General features: G+C 44.9%; 2 protein-coding genes across 2 annotated transcripts; both read left to right on the top strand.

The window, feature by feature from the left end:
- Nucleotides 1–746: 746 nt before the first annotated feature.
- Nucleotides 747–2,941, top strand: LOC310646176 (phospholipase A2 inhibitor; the record flags this gene model as incomplete). The annotated part of the gene is made up of 1 exon (XM_083372436.1): nt 747–2,941. One exon carries the CDS (start codon nt 747–749, stop codon nt 1,740–1,742), a length of 996 nt encoding a protein of 331 aa, XP_083228562.1. The 3' UTR covers nt 1,743–2,941.
- Nucleotides 2,942–5,006: 2,065 nt separating this feature from the next.
- On the top strand, nt 5,007–8,074 carry LOC310646187 (phospholipase A2 inhibitor beta-like). The gene is made up of 2 exons (XM_083372447.1): nt 5,007–5,035; nt 6,871–8,074. The coding sequence occupies exon 2, from the start codon at nt 6,872–6,874 to the stop codon at nt 7,862–7,864; it is 993 nt and encodes a 330-aa protein (XP_083228573.1). The 5' UTR covers nt 5,007–5,035; nt 6,871; the 3' UTR covers nt 7,865–8,074.
- Nucleotides 8,075–19,869: the final 11,795 nt, after the last annotated feature.

Below are 19,869 nucleotides of genomic sequence, written 5' to 3'. Positions count from 1 at the left end.
CTTTGCATTCTGCCTATTTCGCTTGGAAGCACCTTAACGTTCCATCGATCTCTTGTGAAAGCTGCTTCACAAGGAAGGAGATGAGAGTGGAGAGAAGTAGAGAGGAAAAAGAAAGAGCAAAGGGAAGAATGAAAAAAGGAGGAAGGAAGGAAGGAAGGAAGGACGGAAGGAAGGAAGGAAGGAAGGAAGGAAGGAAAAGAGTGGAAGGATGGAGATGAGAGTGGAAAGAAATAGGAAGAAAGGAGAAAGGAAAGAATGAAAAAGGGAGACAGGGAAGGAAGGAAGGAAGGAAGGGAGTGGAAGGATGGAGACGAGAGTGGAGAGAAATAGGAAGGATAAAGGAAAGAATGAAAAAGGGAGAGAAGAAGGGATGAAGGGAAGGAAGGAGAAGGGGAGGGAGAGAGGGAGGGAGGCAGGAAGGAAGGGCAAAGAGAAAAATGGAAGGAAGGAGAAAGGGAAGGAAAAGAGTGGGATAACCCTTTCAATCCCCAACCTCAGCCAGTCTGAACTTCTTCTGTTCTGCGCTCCTTATAAATTTGGAAATAATACAGCTGAGAGGGACAGTAAATATTTCAGGAGAGTTCTTAGCTGGATTGAGCAATAGGTTGATGAGGGTGGAATTGAACAAAAGGAAAAGGCAGAAAAGGCAAAACAGGAGGGGGAGAGACGGGTGTTGGCTCTGGCCTGTGTGAAGGTGAAGCTTAAGACGATGCCTCTCTCTCTTTCTCCCCCTGCTTCTCCCCAGGATGAGGTCTTCAGCTCCATTTCTTCTGATTGCCTGCCTTGTGATGTCCCTCAACAGCTACACCCAACAGGTTCTTTACTGCCCACCCACCCCTGCTCCAGAAACCGTCACCGAGTTTGTCTGCAACTCTCCATCTCTACGTGAATTTCCCACCGGCTTCCCCGTATGTGCCAAGATGATCTCCGTTGAGTTCACCCAAGTCTCCAGCCTTGGCGTGGAGGCCCTCCAAGGTCTTCCAAACCTCCGGGAACTTCATCTCTCCAACAACAGGTTAAAGACTCTTCCAAGTGGCCTCTTCCGTAACCTCCCAGAACTGCACACCTTGGATCTCTCCAGAAATGATCTAGAAGATCTACCTCCAGAGATCTTCACGAATGCAAGTAGCCTAACTCATTTATCCCTCAGTGAAAATCAGCTGGCTGAACTGCGCCCATCCTGGTTCGAAACCCTGAAGGAACTCAGGATCCTAGGCCTTGACCACAATCAGGTGAAGGAGATCCCAATTTCTTGTTTTGATAAGCTGAAGGAGTTGACGTCTCTGGATCTCTCATTCAACCTTCTCCATCGCCTCGCTCCAGAGATGTTCAGTGGCTTAGACAATTTGGAGAAGTTAGTCATTGAAAGCAACCCAATCCAATGTATTGTCGGGAGGACCTTCCATTGGCATCCCAAGCTGACTGTGCTGTCCCTGAAGAACAGCAGCCTGACTAACATAATGGGCTTCTTTCAACCATTGGACCAAGTGGTGCTGCTGGACCTCTCTGACAATGAGCTCACCACGATGGAGCCTCCAGTCCACGAACCATCTGCCAATCTCAGTCTTGATATTTCAGGAAATCCTTGGGCATGTGACTGCCGCATCGAGTATCTTCTAACCTGGATCAAGGATCACAACATCCATTTATATTCCAAGGAGGAATTTGTCTGTGCTTCCCCCAAGCATTTCAAGGGTGAACTTGCAACTTCACTTCATAGATCCCAAATTTGTCCCTGCTAAACTTTCAAGGTAGATCTTTTCCCACCTGTTACCTGAACAGCAGGATTTCCCAGTTTGGGGTCATTTCAGGTGGAATGGACTTCAACTCCCAGAATTCTCAGCAACGGCCATGATGGCTAGGGAATTCTGGGAGTTGAAGTCCACCTAGCTGGATTTAAAGGAGGGCAGCCAGAACATGATTGGGGGGAAAAATAATTTTAGGCAGAAAAAGATGCTCAGGAAAAGATGCTCAAAAATCCCGACAACGTAGGTAGTCCTTGACTTAAAACCATTCATTTAGTGACCTTATGAAGTTTCAACAGCAGTGGAAAAAAGTGACCTATGACTGGTCCTTATATTTATGACAGTCGCTGCATCCCCATGGTCACTTAATCAAAATTTGCACAACTTGCAACCGATATGCATTTAGAACAGTTGCAGGGTGCTGCGGTCATGTGATCGCCATTTGCAACCTTCACAGCTGGCTTCTGAGAAGCAACATCTAGTAAATAAAGTTCTTTATGACCACTAAACATCTGCAGTGGTTTACTTAGCAACTATGCAAAAAAAAGAGATGCTAAGTAAGACATGACTAGTATGGAAATTCTGGCCCAAATATGGTTATCAATCAGGGACTACAAGTATTTGATTTTAAGGCTGTGCCTGCTGGAAGGAGGACACAAGGAACAAAAAGAGAAGTCCTCCAGTTGCTGGACAAATGGTTATCCTAGTCAGAGCTGTCCGTTTTGCTGTTATTATCATTAGCGTAAGCCATTGTTACATTAAACCAGGAGACTGCAATGTTATTATAGAGTAGGAGTAGCTGACAATATACTAGCTCTGTTATGGTACATGCTCACACACTTCCCAAGGTTCACCACAGGAGGGTGAGCTAGCTTTGCACCAGAAAGAAAGACAACCAGTTCTTCCTGCAGCATTATCCAAGGCCTTCCCTCCCTCCACCAGAACCATCTTGCAAATGGGCATTGCAAACAGGAAGGTTCAAAGATGGCAGAATTCTGACTGCCTACACAGAGCACCAACTCACCTCCCCCATCGAAGTGTACCTATTTATCTACTCTCATAGAGCATGGTTTTGCGGGCCAAAACTAAGGCAAACACGGGAGCCCATGCAATTCTAGGGCTCAAACCACTTTGCAGAGACCATCTCCAAGATCATTAAGCCACTGAGCCACTGCGCTTCTCTCATCTGCTGTTGAATAAACTCTACTTCTACTTCAAGCAGCTGTCCTGTGCTGTTTGAAACTCTGCTCGGAATGAGCCAGAATTTTCTTCTAACAATTTGGCGACCACGTAGGGATCTGGTTGATAGATCTCATCTGGGCAATTTCACCCAGATACCACTGGACCATTTTCCCCCAAAAATAAGACCTATCCAGAAAATAAGCTGCACAATTATTTTTCAGGATGCTCATAATATAAGCCCTACCCCCAAAATAAGCCCTAGTTAAGATTGTCAGCCGGAGGGATACATTTAGTATCGTATTTCCCCGAAAATAAAACCAAACTGGAAAATAAGCCCTAATGCATCTTTTGGAGTAAACAAGACCCGGTCTTATTTTCGGGGAAATACGCATAGTAAATGAAGTTTTGGGTTGGGCCAAACACTTACTTGAGCCAGACCCTGCCCATCGTACTCCCCATAAGTGCCTCACAAACACTTTTGTAAATGAATCTGGCTCTCTTCTGCCCAATGTACAAGACTTCCACACAAGGGGATGGCATCCCTGAGAAGTGAGGATTTACAGAACACAACTCTGTTTCAAGTAAAACCGTGACCACCACCACCACCACCATTACAATATGGCATCCCGGCTGAAGCAATTAAACCCATCCAAAATCAAATGAAGGTACTTATGACCACAAATGAGCCCAACATTTATGTCAGTGAGTGAAATTGTAAGGACCTGCCTCAACTAGGGCTCCCAAGAAAGCTGAATTCTCGAAACAGACATTGTTTCAAAAGGAACTTTTATTAGGAGCTAGTGACAGCAAGGAATCAAAGCAGGGTCTGAGGAAAATCCTGTGCAAGCAGTACATCTAAAGCAAAAATTGTTACTCCTCCCCCCCCCAGGGGGAAAGGGCAGCTTGGCAAGGCAGTGCAAAGCATCCCCCTCCCAACAGAACAGCAGGCCCCAAGAAATGGATATAAAAGCAAGTATAGGATAGAAGAAAAAGGTATACATTTCCTTGGGAATCGGACAGAGATATTGGTTAAGTGAGTTTTGCCCTATTTTAAGACCTTTCTCACATCACTGCCGTCCTTAAGTTAGTAGCAAGGTTTTGATCACATGCCCATGGGGGGTCGCAAGTGTGAAAAGGTTGTAAGTCGCTTTTTGCAGTGATGTAACTTTGGACGGTCACTAAATGAACTGTCATAAGTCGAGGCCTCCTATAAAAGCTTATTTAGCACCATGATGGGGACGCTGCAACAGTCGTACATGTGAGAAACGGTTATAAGTCACTTTTTTTCAGTGATGTTGTAACTTTGAACGATCACTAAATGGTCATAAGTCAAGACGTAGGTGTAAAAACTTGTTTAACACTGGAGGTCCTCTGCAAATATAGCTCACGTCCAAATATAGGTCACGTCCAAATCTTTGCGACCTCATGGACCCCAGCGGGCCAGATACCCTTCTGTCCTTCACTCTCTCCAGAAACTTGCTGAAATTCACATTCATTGGGTCATTGACGCCGTCTAACTATCTCTTCCTCTGCCATGCCTTTGCGCTCACCATAAAACCAGATCTACCTTGTGCAGTTATTCAAGGTACCCATCCACTGATCCTTTTTGGGGGAGGAAAAATACCACAAAAATTCACCCATTTCTCCATGACATGCTTTTTTTTTCAAGGTTAGGTGAAAATAGGAGTAACCTGGGGCCTAGGATTTGATTGGGGTTTTTTTCTGTTGTTGTTTTTTTTCAGGCAGTTTTGCCAAAGAGATGAAGAAATCGTTTCCAAACGACAGAGCAATCTTCATTTTTGGGAAAGCACTTTGCATAAAAGGAAAGTCAATATTTGTCTGGCCTTTGAATGGAGGCTCAGCTCTGCATGAAAATTCAGCCAAGTTTTTTTTTTCCCCTCGCCATAATGCAATCGGAGCAGGGGGATTTTTACTGATGTTTTTGAGAAGATTTTTTTGGGACAGGAACTTCCTCCTGGTGAAGATATATAAGACACATCCTGCTGAATACGGCGAGAGAGAGAGAGAGAGAGAGAGAGAGAGAGAGAGAGAGAGAGAGAGAGAGAGAGAGAGAGCAGACATACCTGCGGTTTGGAGAAAGATACAAGGTAAGTGCAGACTTTTGGGGTCTCCTAGCACAAGCTGAATGTTTGGCAAAAAATGGTGGCAAAAGGGAGGCTGGGAATCTCTGCCAAGAAGGCCGGATCCGGTCTGCAAAAGGAAACACCGGTTTGATTCCCCTTCTTCCAAATTTCTAGTCCTTTAAGAGTCTTGAACTCAGAAATAGAAATGTCGGACCCCAAACAAGAATGTGTCATACAGAGGTGCCCATTTGGGAAGAAAGAGAAATGGCAAGAACAAGCAAACAAGGAATCATGGCTAGGGGACCGCGCAGGGTGGTCTTCTGGGGAAAAGGGAGGGAGGGATAGAGGGAAGGAAGGAAGGAAGGAAGGAAGGAAGGAAGGAAGGAAGGAAGGAAGGAAGGAAGGAAGGAAGGAAGGAGATGAGAGTGGAGAGAAGTAGAGAGGAAAAAGAAAGAGCAAAGGGAAGAATGAAAAAAGGAGGAAGAGAGGAAGGAAGGAAGGAAGGAAGGAAGGAAGGAAGGAAGGAAGGAAGGAAGGAAGGAAGGAAAAGCCAAAGGGAGGGTGGGAATCACAACCAAGGGGGCTGAATCCCATCTGCAAAAGGCAGCATCAGTTTGATTTCCCTTCATCCAAATTCCTAATCTATAAAATTTTCTAATCGAGAAACAGAAATGTTGGATCCTGAACAAGATAGGAGATATAGAGGGAGGTCAAGGGAAGTGAAGGGAGGAGAAGGGGACTGTTATGTACTGGGCTTTTGGTACATCACCACGTGCGTTGCTGGAGAACTAACGGTTCTCCAGCAACCCAGACAGGATGTCTCCAGTCCTGCAATTGGTCAGCTTTGGGCGGCAAGCATGGGTTCAATCTGATTGGTTGCTACCAGAGGGTCCGGCAATATATTGTGGCAAGGTGCACCCGAGTTCTCAGTACAGATCCAGCTTAATAAAAGAATGAATTTCTCTGTACTGAGCTGTGTGTCTTCATTCCTGCTCATCAGAGCCCAATGTCAGGACCCACCCCAAACCACGCCTTAGGAAGACAAAATTCTTGGAGTCAAATCTATTCCAAAAAGAATCTTTACTATGACATGCTTGGTTGTAGGAAAAGAGACAGGACTTAATATTATCCCATGAAGTAAACCCTTATAAAGAGTTCCCGGTTTAACCCCCCCTTAACCCCATTTGGTCAGTCCCCCATCCTTTCTCTCGTATCATCCCTCTCGTGGGAAAAAGGAACTTAGGACCCTTCATGTTTATTGCTCTCTTCCGTGACACAAGCCAGATGCTAGCCCCCCCCTTTTGTTTCCCCAGTTCAAAAGGCTTCTCCTTTCCTTTGAAATGCCTAATACCGGTTCAATACACATCTATCCTCTTCTCTTCGGGAGATGGCAGAATCCATGGAATAATGTTTGAAACATTCCATTTATGAATATGATATAAATGGATTCTGACACCCACGACATAATAGGGACGGAGACAGGGAGGGAGGAAGGAAGGGAGGGAAGGAGCGAGGGAGGGAAAAGAGAAGAACGGAAGGAAGGAGAAAAGGAAGGAAAAGAGTCGGATAACTCTTTCAGTCCCCAGCCTCAGCCCAGCCTGACCTTCTTCTATTCTGAGCCCCTTATAAATTTGGAAATAACCCAGCCGGGAAGGGCAGCAGATATTTAAGGAGAGCTCTTAACTGGATTGAGCAATAGGTTGAGGAGGGCGGAACTGAACAGAAGGAAGAGTCACTTCTGCATCTGGAAATGGAAGGCAGAAAAGGTGGTGGTGGGGAGATGGGTCTTGGCCGTGGCCTGTGTGAAGGTGAAGCTTAAGGCGATGCCTCTCTCTCTTTCTCTCCCTGCTTCTCCCCAGGATGAGGTCTTCAGCTCCTTCTCTTCTATTTGCCTGCCTTGTGATGTCCCTCAACAGCTACATCCAACAGGTTCCTGACTGCCTTCCCCTTCCCCCTTCAGAAAAAAGAGTTGTCTGCAACTCTTCCTCTCTCCGTGAATTTCCCACTGGCTTCCCCAGTGACACCCAGACAATCTACATTCATTTCACCCAGCTCTCTACTCTTGGTGTGGAGGCCCTCCAGGGTCTTCCAAAGTTACAGGGGCTTCATCTGTCTAACAACCAGCTGAGGACCCTTCCAAGTGGCCTCTTCCGTAACCTCCCAGAACTGCACACCCTGGATCTCTCAAAAAATCTCCTAAAGGATCTACCTCCAGAGATCTTCACCAACGCAAGTAGCCTGGCCTTCTTATCCCTCAGTGAAAACCAGCTGGCCGAATTGCACCCATCCTGGTTCGAGACCCTGGAGGATCTCAAGATCCTGCGTCTCGACCACAACGAGCTGAAGGAGATCCCAGGTTCCTGCTTCCAGAAGCTGACGATGCTTCTCTCCCTAGACCTGTCCTCCAACCTCCTCCATTGCCTGTCTCCAAAGATGTTCAGAGGCCTTCCGTATTTAAACGTTTTAAACCTGAAGAATAACCCAATCCGATCTATTGCCCCCAAGACTTTCCATTGGAATTCCGGCCTGTGGGTGCTCTCCCTGAGGAACTGCAGCCTGACCGACATTCCGACTGGGCTCTTCCAGCCATTGAACTACCTGGGACGATTGGATCTCTCCGGCAATGAAATCACCTCCCTGGAGCCTTCCTTTTTCAATGTGTCTTCTGAGTTCACTCTCGATCTTTCCGGAAACCCGTGGGCGTGTGACTGCCGCATGCACGCTCTCTTAAACTGGGTCAAGGCAGGCGACGTTGATTTGTTCTCCAAGGAGGACGTTGTATGTGCTTTCCCCAAAAGTTTGAAGGGTCAGGTTGCAACTTCACTTATCGGATCCCAACTGTGTCCCTGCTAAAGCTTCAGGATGGATCTTTTTCCAACCGGCTGAGCTGGTATGCTTTAAGACGGGTGGACGTCAGTTCCCAGAATCCCCCAGCCATCGTGTGTGACTTCAACTCCCAGAATTCCCAAGCCAGCATGCTTTAAGACGGGTGGACTTCAGTTCCCAGAATCCCCCAGCCAGTATGTGTGACTTCAACTCCCAGAATTCCCAAGCCAGCATGCTTTAAGACGGGAGGACTTCAGTTCCCAGAATCCCCCAGCCACCATGTGTGACTTCAACTCCCAGAATTCCCAAGCCAGCACGCTTTAAGACGGTTGGACTTCAGTTCCCAGAATCCCCCAGCCACCCAACTCCCAGAATTTCCTATGAGTATGCTGTAAGATATATTAAAAAGAATGAAAGAGGGAAAAGTGGGGTAAAAAGCAAGACAATAAAGAAAGGAAACAAATATTTGATTCTACCTGTGATAACAGCGGCAAGAATTACATTTGCACAATATTAGAAGAACAAAGAAATACCACCAGTAGAAGAAATAATCAAAAAAAAAATTAGACTGTGCAGAAATGGACAGACTTACTTTAAAGTTGAAAGAAAAAGAAGAAACAGAATATTTTCAAACTTGGGACCTGTTTTATCAATGGGTTAGAGAAAAGATTTAGGGGTCAGGAATTTAATTTGTATTAGTGAATAAGATACTCAGGCGATGCGTTTTTGTTGAATAATTATTATTCAATTCTGTTAAAAAATAATAAACTAAAAAAAAGAAAGAAAACAAGATAATTAAACACGAACCGGAAAAATTAAGCTAAGTTCTGTTTTCTTTTCAACACTGTTGTTGTTAGTTGCAAAGTCGTGTCCGACCCATCGCGATCCAAACTTTTTTCTCTCTGCCCTTTAAAGTTTGACGTATTTCCCTTAAGCCCTTGATCCAGTCCTTTTGGAATCCCTCGTGCTCAAAAAATCATCCCTTCACTTTCCTCCAGTCTGAGTAAAAAAACTCTATAAAGAACAGGTGGTCCTCAACTTACAACCGTTTCATTGAGTGACCGTTCGAAGTTGCCACAGTCCTGAAAAAAAAAATATGACTTGTAACCCTTTTCACCCTGACAGCCGTTGCAGCCTCCCCCCAAGTTCACACGGTTTTCTTCTGGCATTTAATTTGCCCTCTGCTCCTTCTGTTAAATACCCGTATTTATCGGCGTATAACACGCACCGGCGTATAACACGCACCTCATTTTAAAAAGGAAATTTCAGGAAAAAACCTTAAATTATATCGGCGTATAACACGCACACATCATTTGCCCCCTATTTTCAGGAAGAAAAAGTGCGTGTTATACGCCGATAAATACGGTAATCCCTGCGATTGATGTCAAGAGAAATACAGGAAAATTTGGAATTAAGGAAAGGCCAAAAAGGGAGGGTGGGAATCACAATCCAGGGGGCCGAATCCCATCCTCAAAAGGCAGCATCGGTTTGGCTTCCCTTCATCCAAGTTTCTAGTCCGTAAGATTTTCTAACTGAGGAGCAGAAATGTTGGATCCTGAACAAGTACATTACTGACGAAAGAAGAAAAAGAGAAAGAGGGAGGGAGGGAGGGAGGGAGGGAGGAAGGAAAAGAAGGAGAGGAAAGGAAAGGAGACAGGATGGGAAGGAGGGAGGGAAGGGAGGGAGGGAGGGAGGGAGAAAAAAGAGAAGGGAAAGAAAAGAAGGGAGCAGAAATAGAGGGAAAGGGAGGGAAGGGAAAAGAAAGGAAAGGAAAGGAAAGGAAGGGAAATGAAAAGAAAAGAAAGGAAGGGAAGGGAAATGAAGAAAAGAAAAGAAAAGAAAAGAAAAGGAAGGAAGGGAGGAAGGAAGGAAGGAAGGAAGGGAGGAAGGGAGGGAAGGGAAAGGAAAGGAAAGGAAGGGAAATGAAGAAAAGAAAAGGAAGGAAGGAAGGAAGGAAGGAAGGAAGGAAGGAAGGAAGGAAGGAAGGAAGGAAGGAAGGAAGGAAAGAAGGAAGGGAAGGGAAAGGAAAGGAAGGGAAGGGAAGGGAAATGAAGAAAAGAAAAGAAAGGAAAGAAAAGAAAAGAAAAGAAAAGAAAAGAAAAGAAAAGAAAGGAAGGAAAGAAGGAAGGAAGGAAGGAAGGAAGGAAGGAAGGAAGGAAGGAAGGAAGGAAGGAAGGAAGGAAGGAAAAGGAAAGGAAAGGAAGGGAAGGGAAGGGAAATGAAGAAAAGAAATGAAAGGAATGGAAAGGAAAGGAAAGGAAAGGAAAGGAAAGGAAAGGAAGGGAAGGGAAAGGAAAGGAAGGGAAATGAAAAGAAAAGGAAGGAAGGAAGGAAAAGGAAAAGGAAAGGAAGAAAAAGGAAAAAGGAAAGGAAAGGGAAGGAGAAGAGAGGAAGGAAAAGGGACAAACGCTGCAGTGACTCACACACACCGCTAGAGGGAGCCCTTGTCAAGCCTGCAGATGACCCAAAGCGGCAGCAAACCTTTGAGGAGGCCGAAGGTCCCGCAAGATCTCAGCAGGCTTGAGCAACGGAGCGAGGACGGTGGACCTGAACAGGACCAGAAGCCCCCCGAGGTCCCTTCCCACTCGGCCACTCGGCCACCTGGAAACGGAAGGGGCAGCCGGGGCCGGTCCGTGGGCCGTGGGAAAGTAACCCCCCTTACCAGCCCCTCCGAGATCCTGCAGACCAGGCTGGGAAACCCTTTTCCGCAAAGGAGACGGCTCACTTTTCCATTCTTCTTCTTCTCCAAACAGGAAAACCAAAAGTTCAGAGCAACCGTTTCTTTCTTCTTCTTTTTTAATTTACATTTTATAGAGCTTATATAGTATAAACCAGGAGTAGGCAACCTACTAGGGCTCTTTTATCACTCGTGGACTTCAACTCCCAGAATTCCTGAGCCAGGGTGAGGGAAACTTTGGCCCCTTCGTAACTCGTGGACTTCAACTCCCAGAATTCCTGAGCCAGCCATGGCTCAGCTTGGAAACCTCTCCCTTTCTCCTCAGCGTGGCTGGCTCAGGAATTCTGGGAGTTGAAGTCCATCAGTGATGAAATGGCCAAAGTTTCCCCCATGCTGGCTGAGGAATTCTGGGAGTTGAAGTCCACGAGTCATAAAGCAGCCTAGGCCTAGGCCAGGGGTAGGCCACCTTGGCTCTTTTATGACTGGTGGACTTCAACTCCCAGAATTCCTCAGCCAATATGGCTCAGCTTGGAAACCTCTCCCTTTCTCCTCAGCATGGCTGGCTCAGGAATTCTGGGAGATGAAGTCCACCAGTCATGAAATGGCCAAAGTTTCCCCCATGCTGGCTGAGGAATTCTGGGAGTTGAAGTCCACGAGTCATAAAGCGGCCTAGGCCTAGGCCAGGGATAGGCAACCTTGGCTCTTTTATGACTGGTGGACTTCAACTCCCAGAATTCCTCAGCCAGCATGGCTCAGCTTGGAAACCTCTCCCTTTCCCCTCAGCGTGGCTGGCTCAGGAATTCTGGGATTTGAAGTCCACGAGTGATAAAAGATCTGAGGTTGCCTACCCCTGGTGTAAACTAATAGAAATAGCAGAAGAGAAAATACGAAAGCAAAGAACAGGAAAAGTTAAGGGAGGAAAAAGGGAAAGGAAAAGTGTGGAAAAGGAGGAGGGAAAAAAGAAAGGAAAGGCGTTGACTCGATGACCAGAGTTTCAATCTCCCGACAGGCACCCGAGAGATTTTTTGGAGTTGCTTCTTTAAACCTAGATGGATTTACCTGCCTTGTACAATTTATTTTATCTTTATTTAGGGGGGAAAAAACAAAAAAAAAACCTTTCTCGCAGTGACTCTGGCAAGGTATTTTCAGGGCTCTGTCAATTATTGGTACAGTGGTTCCCCCTGCAAATTTGTGATCAATGCAGCTTTCATGCCCCCCACTCCGTTCCCCGAAAAAAATCTCAAATTCCTCATTTGTTCTCCAAGCCCCCCCCCGACACACACACACAAAATACCGTTCTAATTAGCAAGGATGTGATGAATAGAATAGAATAGAATAGAATAGAATAGAATAGAATAGAATAGAATAGAATAGAATAGAATAGAATAGAATAGAATAGAATAGAATAGAATAGCAAATATGGAATAGAATAAAAATAGAATAGAATAGAATATGTAACATAATAGAATAGAAGGGACGTGGTGGCTCAGTGGGTTAGGACACTGAGCTTGTCGATCAGAAGGTCGGCAGTTTGGCGGGTCGAATCCCGAGTGCCGCGTAGCAGAGTGAGCGCCTGTTACTCGTCCCAGCTTCTGCCAACCTAGCAGTTCGAAAGCACATAAAAATGCAAGTAGAAAAATAGGGACCACTCCGGTGGGAAGGTAACAGCGTTCCGTGCGCCTTTGGCGTCTAGTCATGCCGGCCACATGACCACGGAGACGTCCTCGGACAAGCGCTGGCTCTTCGGCTTTGAAACGGAGATGAGCACCGGCCCCTAGAGTCAGAAACAACTAGCACACGTGTGCGGGGGAACCTTTACCTTTACGAATAGAATAGAATAGAATAGCAAATATGGAATAGAATAGAAATAGAATAGAAATAGAATAGAATCTGGAAGGGACCTTGGAGGTCTTCTAGTCCAGCCACCTGCTCAAGCAGAAGAACCTATACTATTTCAGACAAAAACTTCTTTAAAACTTCCAGTGTTGGAGCACCCACAACTTCTGGAGGCAGGTTGTTCCACTGGTTAATTGTTCCGACTGTCAGGAAATTTCTCCTTAGTTCCAGGTTGCTTCTCTCTTTGATTAGTTTCCATCCGTTGCTTCTTGTCCTGCCTTCAGGTCCTTTGGAGAAAAGCTTGACTCCCTCTTCTTTGGGGCAGCCCCTGAGATACTGGAAGAGGGCTGTCATGTCACCCCTCATCCTTCTCTTCATTAAACTAGATACACCCAATTCCAGCAACCGTTCCTTGTATGTTTTAGCCTCCAGTCCCCTGATCATCTTTGTTGCTCTTCTCTGCACTCTTTCTAGAGTCTCAACATCTTTTTTTTCACATCATGGGGACGAAAACAGGACGCAGGATTCCAAGTGTGTCCTTACCAAGGCCTTGTAATGACGTCCCAAACGCTTCTATTGCATATTTTTGGGTTGTTCCTTAATTATTTTCCTCGGCTTTCCCCAGCCAACCTCGGTTTCCAATTGGGAAGAAAACAAATGGGTTGCCCGCTAATGTTTCAACTGCAAATGGTTGAGGAGGGCCCAAATCCCTTGGAAGCGTTAAATTAAATCCAATTGCTTAAAGATATTTGGCAATTGGCGGTGATTTAACCGAGCAATAAAATCCCACGCTAAAATAGCGCTTGCTCTCCCAAAGTGGTTTCCGTCTGGCATCTATTTGCTGTCCGATCCTTCTGTTAAATAATCCTTGCGATGGATGTAAACAGAAATAAAGGAAAAATAAGAATTAAGGGAGAACGAGGGGAGGCAAAGGAAATATTACATGGAAATAAAATCGACAGAGGAATTTGGGCTGTTGCAAATGCTGGATCTGGCTGGGGACAAACTTAATTGGCATCTAAGTTTGGCACTCACCAGAATCTTTAGATACCAGAAATATTAAGTCTGAAAAGAAGTCAAATCTCCAGAGTACAATTTTTACAAGATTACATCCATTTCTGCTCCAGCTCACCACAAAAATATGTGGCGTTCCCAGTGGGTGATTTGTTTTGAGTTTGGAAAACCATGCCGTGAAGTTTTAAACTGCCCGGGGTCGTTAAGATTTCCTGGTGGTCTTCCATCCAAGGACAGAAAAGGAGACAGTGCCTTTTAGATCTAAATGGCAGCCGTTGGCATCCATTTTGCTCATTTGTCTCAATCTCTGTCATTTTTACACTTACATAACTTCTGCTTTGAAGTAGTGTTTTTCAGACTTGCCTATTTTAAGACATGTGGACTTCAACTCCCAGAATTCCTCAACCAGCTGGGTTGATTCTGGGAGTTGAAGTCCACATCTCTTAAAGGGGCCACGTTTAAGGAACATTGCTTTAAAGGGGGCTATTTGTAATAAAAAGTGGGGAAGTGTCCAATCTTGGCAATTTTAAGCCTTGTGGACTTCAACTCCCAGAATTCCCCAGCCAGTATGACTGGATGGGGAATTCTGGGAGTAACAGTCCTCAAGTCTTTAAAGTGGCCAAGTTTGGACAGCCCTGCACTAAAACCTTGTTTAATGGACAAGCAGATGTCAAAAAAAAATGTGCCCATGTATTTGAAATCGACTAAAGCGCGGTCTGTTAAACATCTGATTAAGATTTGGAAGCATCAGCTAAAATTATCCAGGAGGAAAGAGACACATTGGGGGGAGTCTGGAAGCAACTTTTTCAAGTTCAAGACTTTGGCTCAAAGTCGCTCAATCAGCTTTCACACCAAAGGTGGCACTAGAATTCACCGTCTCCTGACAAATGACCCAAAGTCATTCATCTGACTTTATCCCTAAGGCAGAACTAGAACTCACCGTCTCCTGGTGATTGGCCCAAGAACACAGCCAACTTTCATACCTAAGGTAGGACTAGAATTCACAGTCTCCTGGTGGTTGACCCAAATCACCCAGCTGGCTTTCTTGCCTAAGGCTTGTCTAGAATTTTAAGTCTCAGAGTGATTAGCCCAAAGTCACCCAGCTGGCATTCATGCTTAAGGTGGGACTAGAAATCACAGTCTCCTGGTGATTAACCCATAGTCATCCAGCCAGTTTTCTTGCCTAAGGCTTGTCTAGAACTTGAAGTCTCATAGTCATTAGCCCAAAAGTCACCCAGCCGGCGTTCATGCCTAAGATAGGACTAGAACTCACCATCTCCTGGTGGTTGACCCAGAGTCACCCAGCCGGCTTTCATGCCTAAGGCAGAACTAGAACTCACCGTCTCCTGATGGTTGACCCAAAGTCACCCAGCCGGCGTTCATGCCTAAGACAGGACTAGAACTCACCGTCTCCTGGTGATTAACCCAAAGTCACCCAGCCGCCATTCATGCCTAAGATAGAACTAGAACTCACCATCTCCTGGTCTCTACCTTGCTGGATTTTCCACTGGACTGAACTGACTCTTTTTTCTGTTCCCTCCCTCCCTCCCTGTCACACCAGCCCGACTCCAGTCGAGAGACAGAAATGCAAATATTTGGCATTGTTTTCCTCTGTATAACATTTTCTGATCTTTCCTGAGCGTTGTCAGAAAAGGCAGCCGGGATTAGTTTGATTGGCAAAGGGTGCTCAGATTGATTAAATAATTAGTGGGTATCCAAATTGGCATCCGTTTAGCAAGCCGTGGTTAACACACCACAGCTCAGGCACACATTTAAGCTCGTAATTAAAAAGCCAGTCAACCTGGATCAGATCGAACCCCGGCATCATGTCGCTAGGCGGAGATTTCTTGATTTAAAAGAAAATTGTGTGGCCTACGATAGAAAGATCCTGGAAACCTGCCCAGCCAACACACACACACACACACACACACACACACACACACACACACACCGAAGAAATAGTTGGCAGAAGGAAGCAGCCTGGGTTCCTATGAAAACCAGTCCTTATTTCAGAACCTTGAGGACTAGAACCTTATTTTCATCTCATAACCAGAGTCAAGCTTCCTATGCCAGGAAAGACCGAACTAGGATCTGGAGAGTGTTTACATTAGCTCAATTATAGGAAGTCCTCGACTTGCAAACAATTCATTTAGGGACCGTTCAAAGTTACAACGGCGCTGGAAAAAAGTGGCTTATGACCTCTTTGTCACACTTAACAACCGTTAAAGCATTCCCACCAATTACACAATCAAACTTCCTGGGCAATTGGCTCGTATTGATGTCGGTGGTAGTCTCCCAGGAGTCACTTCTGCGACCCCTTTTGACAAGCAAAGCCAGAGGAGAGGATTTGTTAAGATTCACTTAACAACCGCTTAACAACTGCAGTGATTCATTTAACAACCATGGCAAGCAAGGTCGTAAAATGGGACAAAGTTCCCTTCACAAAGAAATTTTGAACTCAATTGTTTTCCACCGCACTTGCAATAATGATGATGATGATGATGATGATGATGATGATGATGATGATGATGATGATGATGGAAGGGATCTTGGAGGACATCTAGGCCAACCTCCTGCTCAGGCAGGAAACCCTATATCATTTCAGACAAATGGCTGTCCAGTCTCTTCTTAAAAACCTCCAGTGTTGGAGCATTCACAGCTTCTGGAGGCAGGTAGTTCCACTGATTAATTGTTCTAACTGTCAGGAAGTTTCTCCTTAGTTCCAGGTTGCTTCTCTCCTTGATTGGTTTCCATCCGTTGCTTCTTGTCCTGTCTTGGGGTGCTTTGGGGAATAGCTTGACTCCCTCTTCTTTGGGGCAGCCCCTGAGATACTGGAAGGCTGCTATCATGTCCCTCCTCGTCCTTCTCTTCATTAAACTAGACATCCCCAATTCCAGCAACCGTCCCTTGTATGTTTTGGCCTCCAGTCCCCTGATCATCTTTGTTGCTCTTCTCTATACTCTTTCTAGAGTCTCAACATCTTTTTACATCGTGGTGACCAAAACTGGATGCCGGATTCCTTACCAAGTGTGACTTTACCAAGGCCTTGTAAAGTGGAATTAACACTTGACGTGATCGTCAGTCTCTCCCTCTGTCGATGCAGCGTAGCACTGCGTTGGCTTTTTTGGAAGCTGCAGTACATGGCTGGCTCATATTTAAGCAATTGTCCACTAGGTAGGACTCCCAAGATCCCTCTCACAGTTATTTTTATTTTTTTATTTTAATCCCATTTACCCGCCCTCCTCCGAAGACTCAGGGCGGCTTACACTCTAAGCACAAATCAATGTGCTTAGCAATAGCCTTCATTCTATGTATATGCCTGCTTATTAGGGCTTTCGGGGGCCCCCCAAGCGGCATTATTACAAACTCAGCTTAATTGCCCCCAACAATCTGGGTCCTCATTTTACCTACCTCCCAAGGATGGAAGGCTGAGTCAACCTTGAGCCTGGTGGGACTCGAACCTGCACTAATTGCAGGCAGCTGGTGTTACTTAAGGAGGCCTTAGCCCACTGCTCCACCAAGGCTCTTTACTTTTTACTCTCTACTATTGTGGCTGAACATGGAGGATAACCTGCAATCCAGATAGCTCTGAATAAGGATAATGTCCCAATGTGTGGCTCACTGCCCATCAGAATGCATTCTTCTTTTCCCAGAGCATCACATGGGGGGTTGCTATAGTAACAAGAGCCTTCCAAGCAAAAGGAACCAGGATGTGGTTGCCATAGCTACTACCTCTCCCCTCCTCCCACCCCAGATTCCAATCTTCATCTGCTCCAGGTGTCATTACAGAATTCAAGATGTCTCACAGTTAAGGGCCAGTTGACAAAGACCCAATTATTGTGCCAGCCAACCAGCCATGCCCTTCTCCGTAACACTCCATTCCCTTCTTGCCAGCATGCTGGCGGGGGAATTCTGGAAGCTGAAATCCACACGTCTTCAAACTCACCCAACTTGAGAAAAACCACTTAGATCAGGGAATCTCTAAATTGGCCCATTTTAAGACTCATGGACTTCTAATCCCAGAATTCCCCAGCCAGTATGCCTGGCTGGGGAATTCTGGGAGTTGCAGTCCACAAGTCTTCAAGTGCCCAAGGTTGGACCCCCCCCTGTAGTAAAACCTTGTTTAATGGACTTGCAGAGGAGAAAAAAATGCGCCCGTGTATTTGAAATCTACTAAACCACGGTCGGTTAAACCACATCTAATTAAGATTTGGAGCTATTAGCTGAAATCATCCAGGAGGAAAGAGAGAAATTGCGGGGAGTCCAGAGGCAATTTTTCCAAGTGTCACTCAATCAGCTTTCACGTCTAAGGCAGGACTAGAATTCGTCACCTCCTGGTGATTGGCCCAAAGACACGGAGGCAACTTTGATGCCTGAGGCATGCTTGCTGGGGAATTCTGGGAGTTGAAGTCCACAAGTCTTCAAATTGCCAAATTCAGAGACCCCTGCTTTTGACCATGGCCGGGCCCCCTAGCCATGGTTCCTCCTTAAATCTGAACTGTAAATCTTTTTTTTTAATAAAATTTTATTGATTTTCTGGTTTTACACTTAAATATTTGAAAAGCAATGTGGTGGCTGGGTTGGTCAATAATTCAATAACATACAAATATCTTTAGTACAGATCTCAAACTATTACATTAAATGTTTCCTCTTTTTTCCCCTTAGTATTTACTGTCTCATATTTAAATTAATTAATGGCAGAAAGTGAAGAAGAACTAAAGAGCCTCTTGTTGCAGGTGAAGAAGAAAAGTGCAAAACTTGGGTTGAAACTAAACATTAAGAAAACCAAGATCATGGCATCCGGCCCTCTCAATTCCTGACAAATAGATGGGGAAGAAATGGAAGTACTGACAGATTTTATTTTATTGGGCTCCAAGATCACCGCAGATGGGGACTGCAGCCAAGAAATTAAAAGACGCTTGCTCCTCGGGAGGAAAGCCATGGCAAATCTAGACAGCACACTAAAAAGCAGAGACGTCACCCTGTCAACAAAAGTGCGTATAGTCAAGGCTGTGGTCTTCCCAGTTGCAATGTATGGCAGTGAAAGCTGGACCAATCATTTCCTTAACTTTTTTCTTGTTTCTTATATGTTGAAAGAAGCTTTTTTTTGTTATTTTTGACTTTGGTCGCAAGCCTTAGTTCATTTTGAGCCTTAGCTTTCCTCACTCCATCTTTGCAGGCTGGGGCTGTTTGCTGATATTCTGCCTTAGTTATGTGCCCCTCTTTCCACTTCTAATACTTGTCCTTTTTATCTTTCAATTTATCAGAGAGTTCTTTATGCAGCCATGCTGGTTTCTTTTGAGAGCTGTTATTTTTCTTCTTTGTTGGTATTGTGCTAGACTGGGCCTTTATTATCTCACTTTTCAAAATTTCCCAAGCTTCTTGAGTTGTTTTCCCCTTTAGGATTCTCATCCATGGAATTCTTCCCAAGGTCTCTCTAAGTTTATTGAAATTAGCTCTCTTAAAGTCCAAGACTCTAGTTTGGCTGTGTTCTATTGCTTGTGCTTCCATAATGTTGAATTCCAATATTGCATGATCACTTCCCCCCAAGGTTCCTGTGGCTTTGACACTTTCTATCATTTCATCTCTGTTAGAATTAAATCCAATATGGCTAATCCCCTAGTTCCCTTCTCTACTTTTTGGGAGAGAAAGTTGTCTGCTAGGTTTATCAGGAATCTGTTAGATCTTCCACTTGGTGTAGAATTTGTCTCCCAGTTGATATCAGGGTAATTAAAGTCCCCCATTACTATTGTGATGCGCTTCCTACATACCTTAGTTAACTGACTAGCAAAAAGTTCATCTATTTCCTCTGTTTGGTTGGGCGGCCTATAGTATACACCTATGGCAATGTCATTTTTTCCCCTTTTATATTGACCCAAATGCATTCAAGTTTACAGTTTTCATCATTGTTGAGTTCTATTTCTGTAGAGATAAAGTTATTTCTTATATAGAGAGCAACTCCTCCTCTTTTGTTTAGTCTATTTCTTTTAAATAATTTAAATCCCTCTAGCTGTGTGTTCCATTTGTGGGTTTCGTCCCACCATGTTTCTGTAATGGCAACAATATCATATCCGCCCTCATTTACCTGAATTTCCAGTTCACCCTGCTTACTGTTCATACTGCACATTGGTGTACAGACATTTGAGTCCTTTATGACTGACCCTGCGTTTACTTGCTACATAACTTGTGTGGTGCCTAAGTTCCCCTATCTTGTTAAGATTGCCGGGGACAGTGATGTTCTATATCAATTAACTCACTGTCCCCGAGGCATCCATCTATCTATCTATCATCCATCTATCTATCTATCTATCTATCTATCTATCTATCTATCTATCTATCTATCTATCTATCTATCTATCTATCTATCTATCTATCTATCTATCTATCTATCTATCTATCTATCTATCTATCTATCTATCTATCTATCAATGGGACTTATATCCCGCCCTATCTCCCGAGGGACTCAGGGCGGCTAACAACAACAAAAATTAAAGGTCTCTGTACA

The sequence above is a fragment of the Vipera ursinii genome (genome assembly GCF_947247035.1).
Source record: "Vipera ursinii genome assembly, chromosome: 1".
NCBI classification, from domain to species: Eukaryota; Metazoa; Chordata; class Lepidosauria; order Squamata; family Viperidae; genus Vipera; species Vipera ursinii.
The sequence above is the reverse complement of the archived record's forward strand: the minus strand, read 5'-3'. Positions and strand labels throughout refer to the sequence as shown.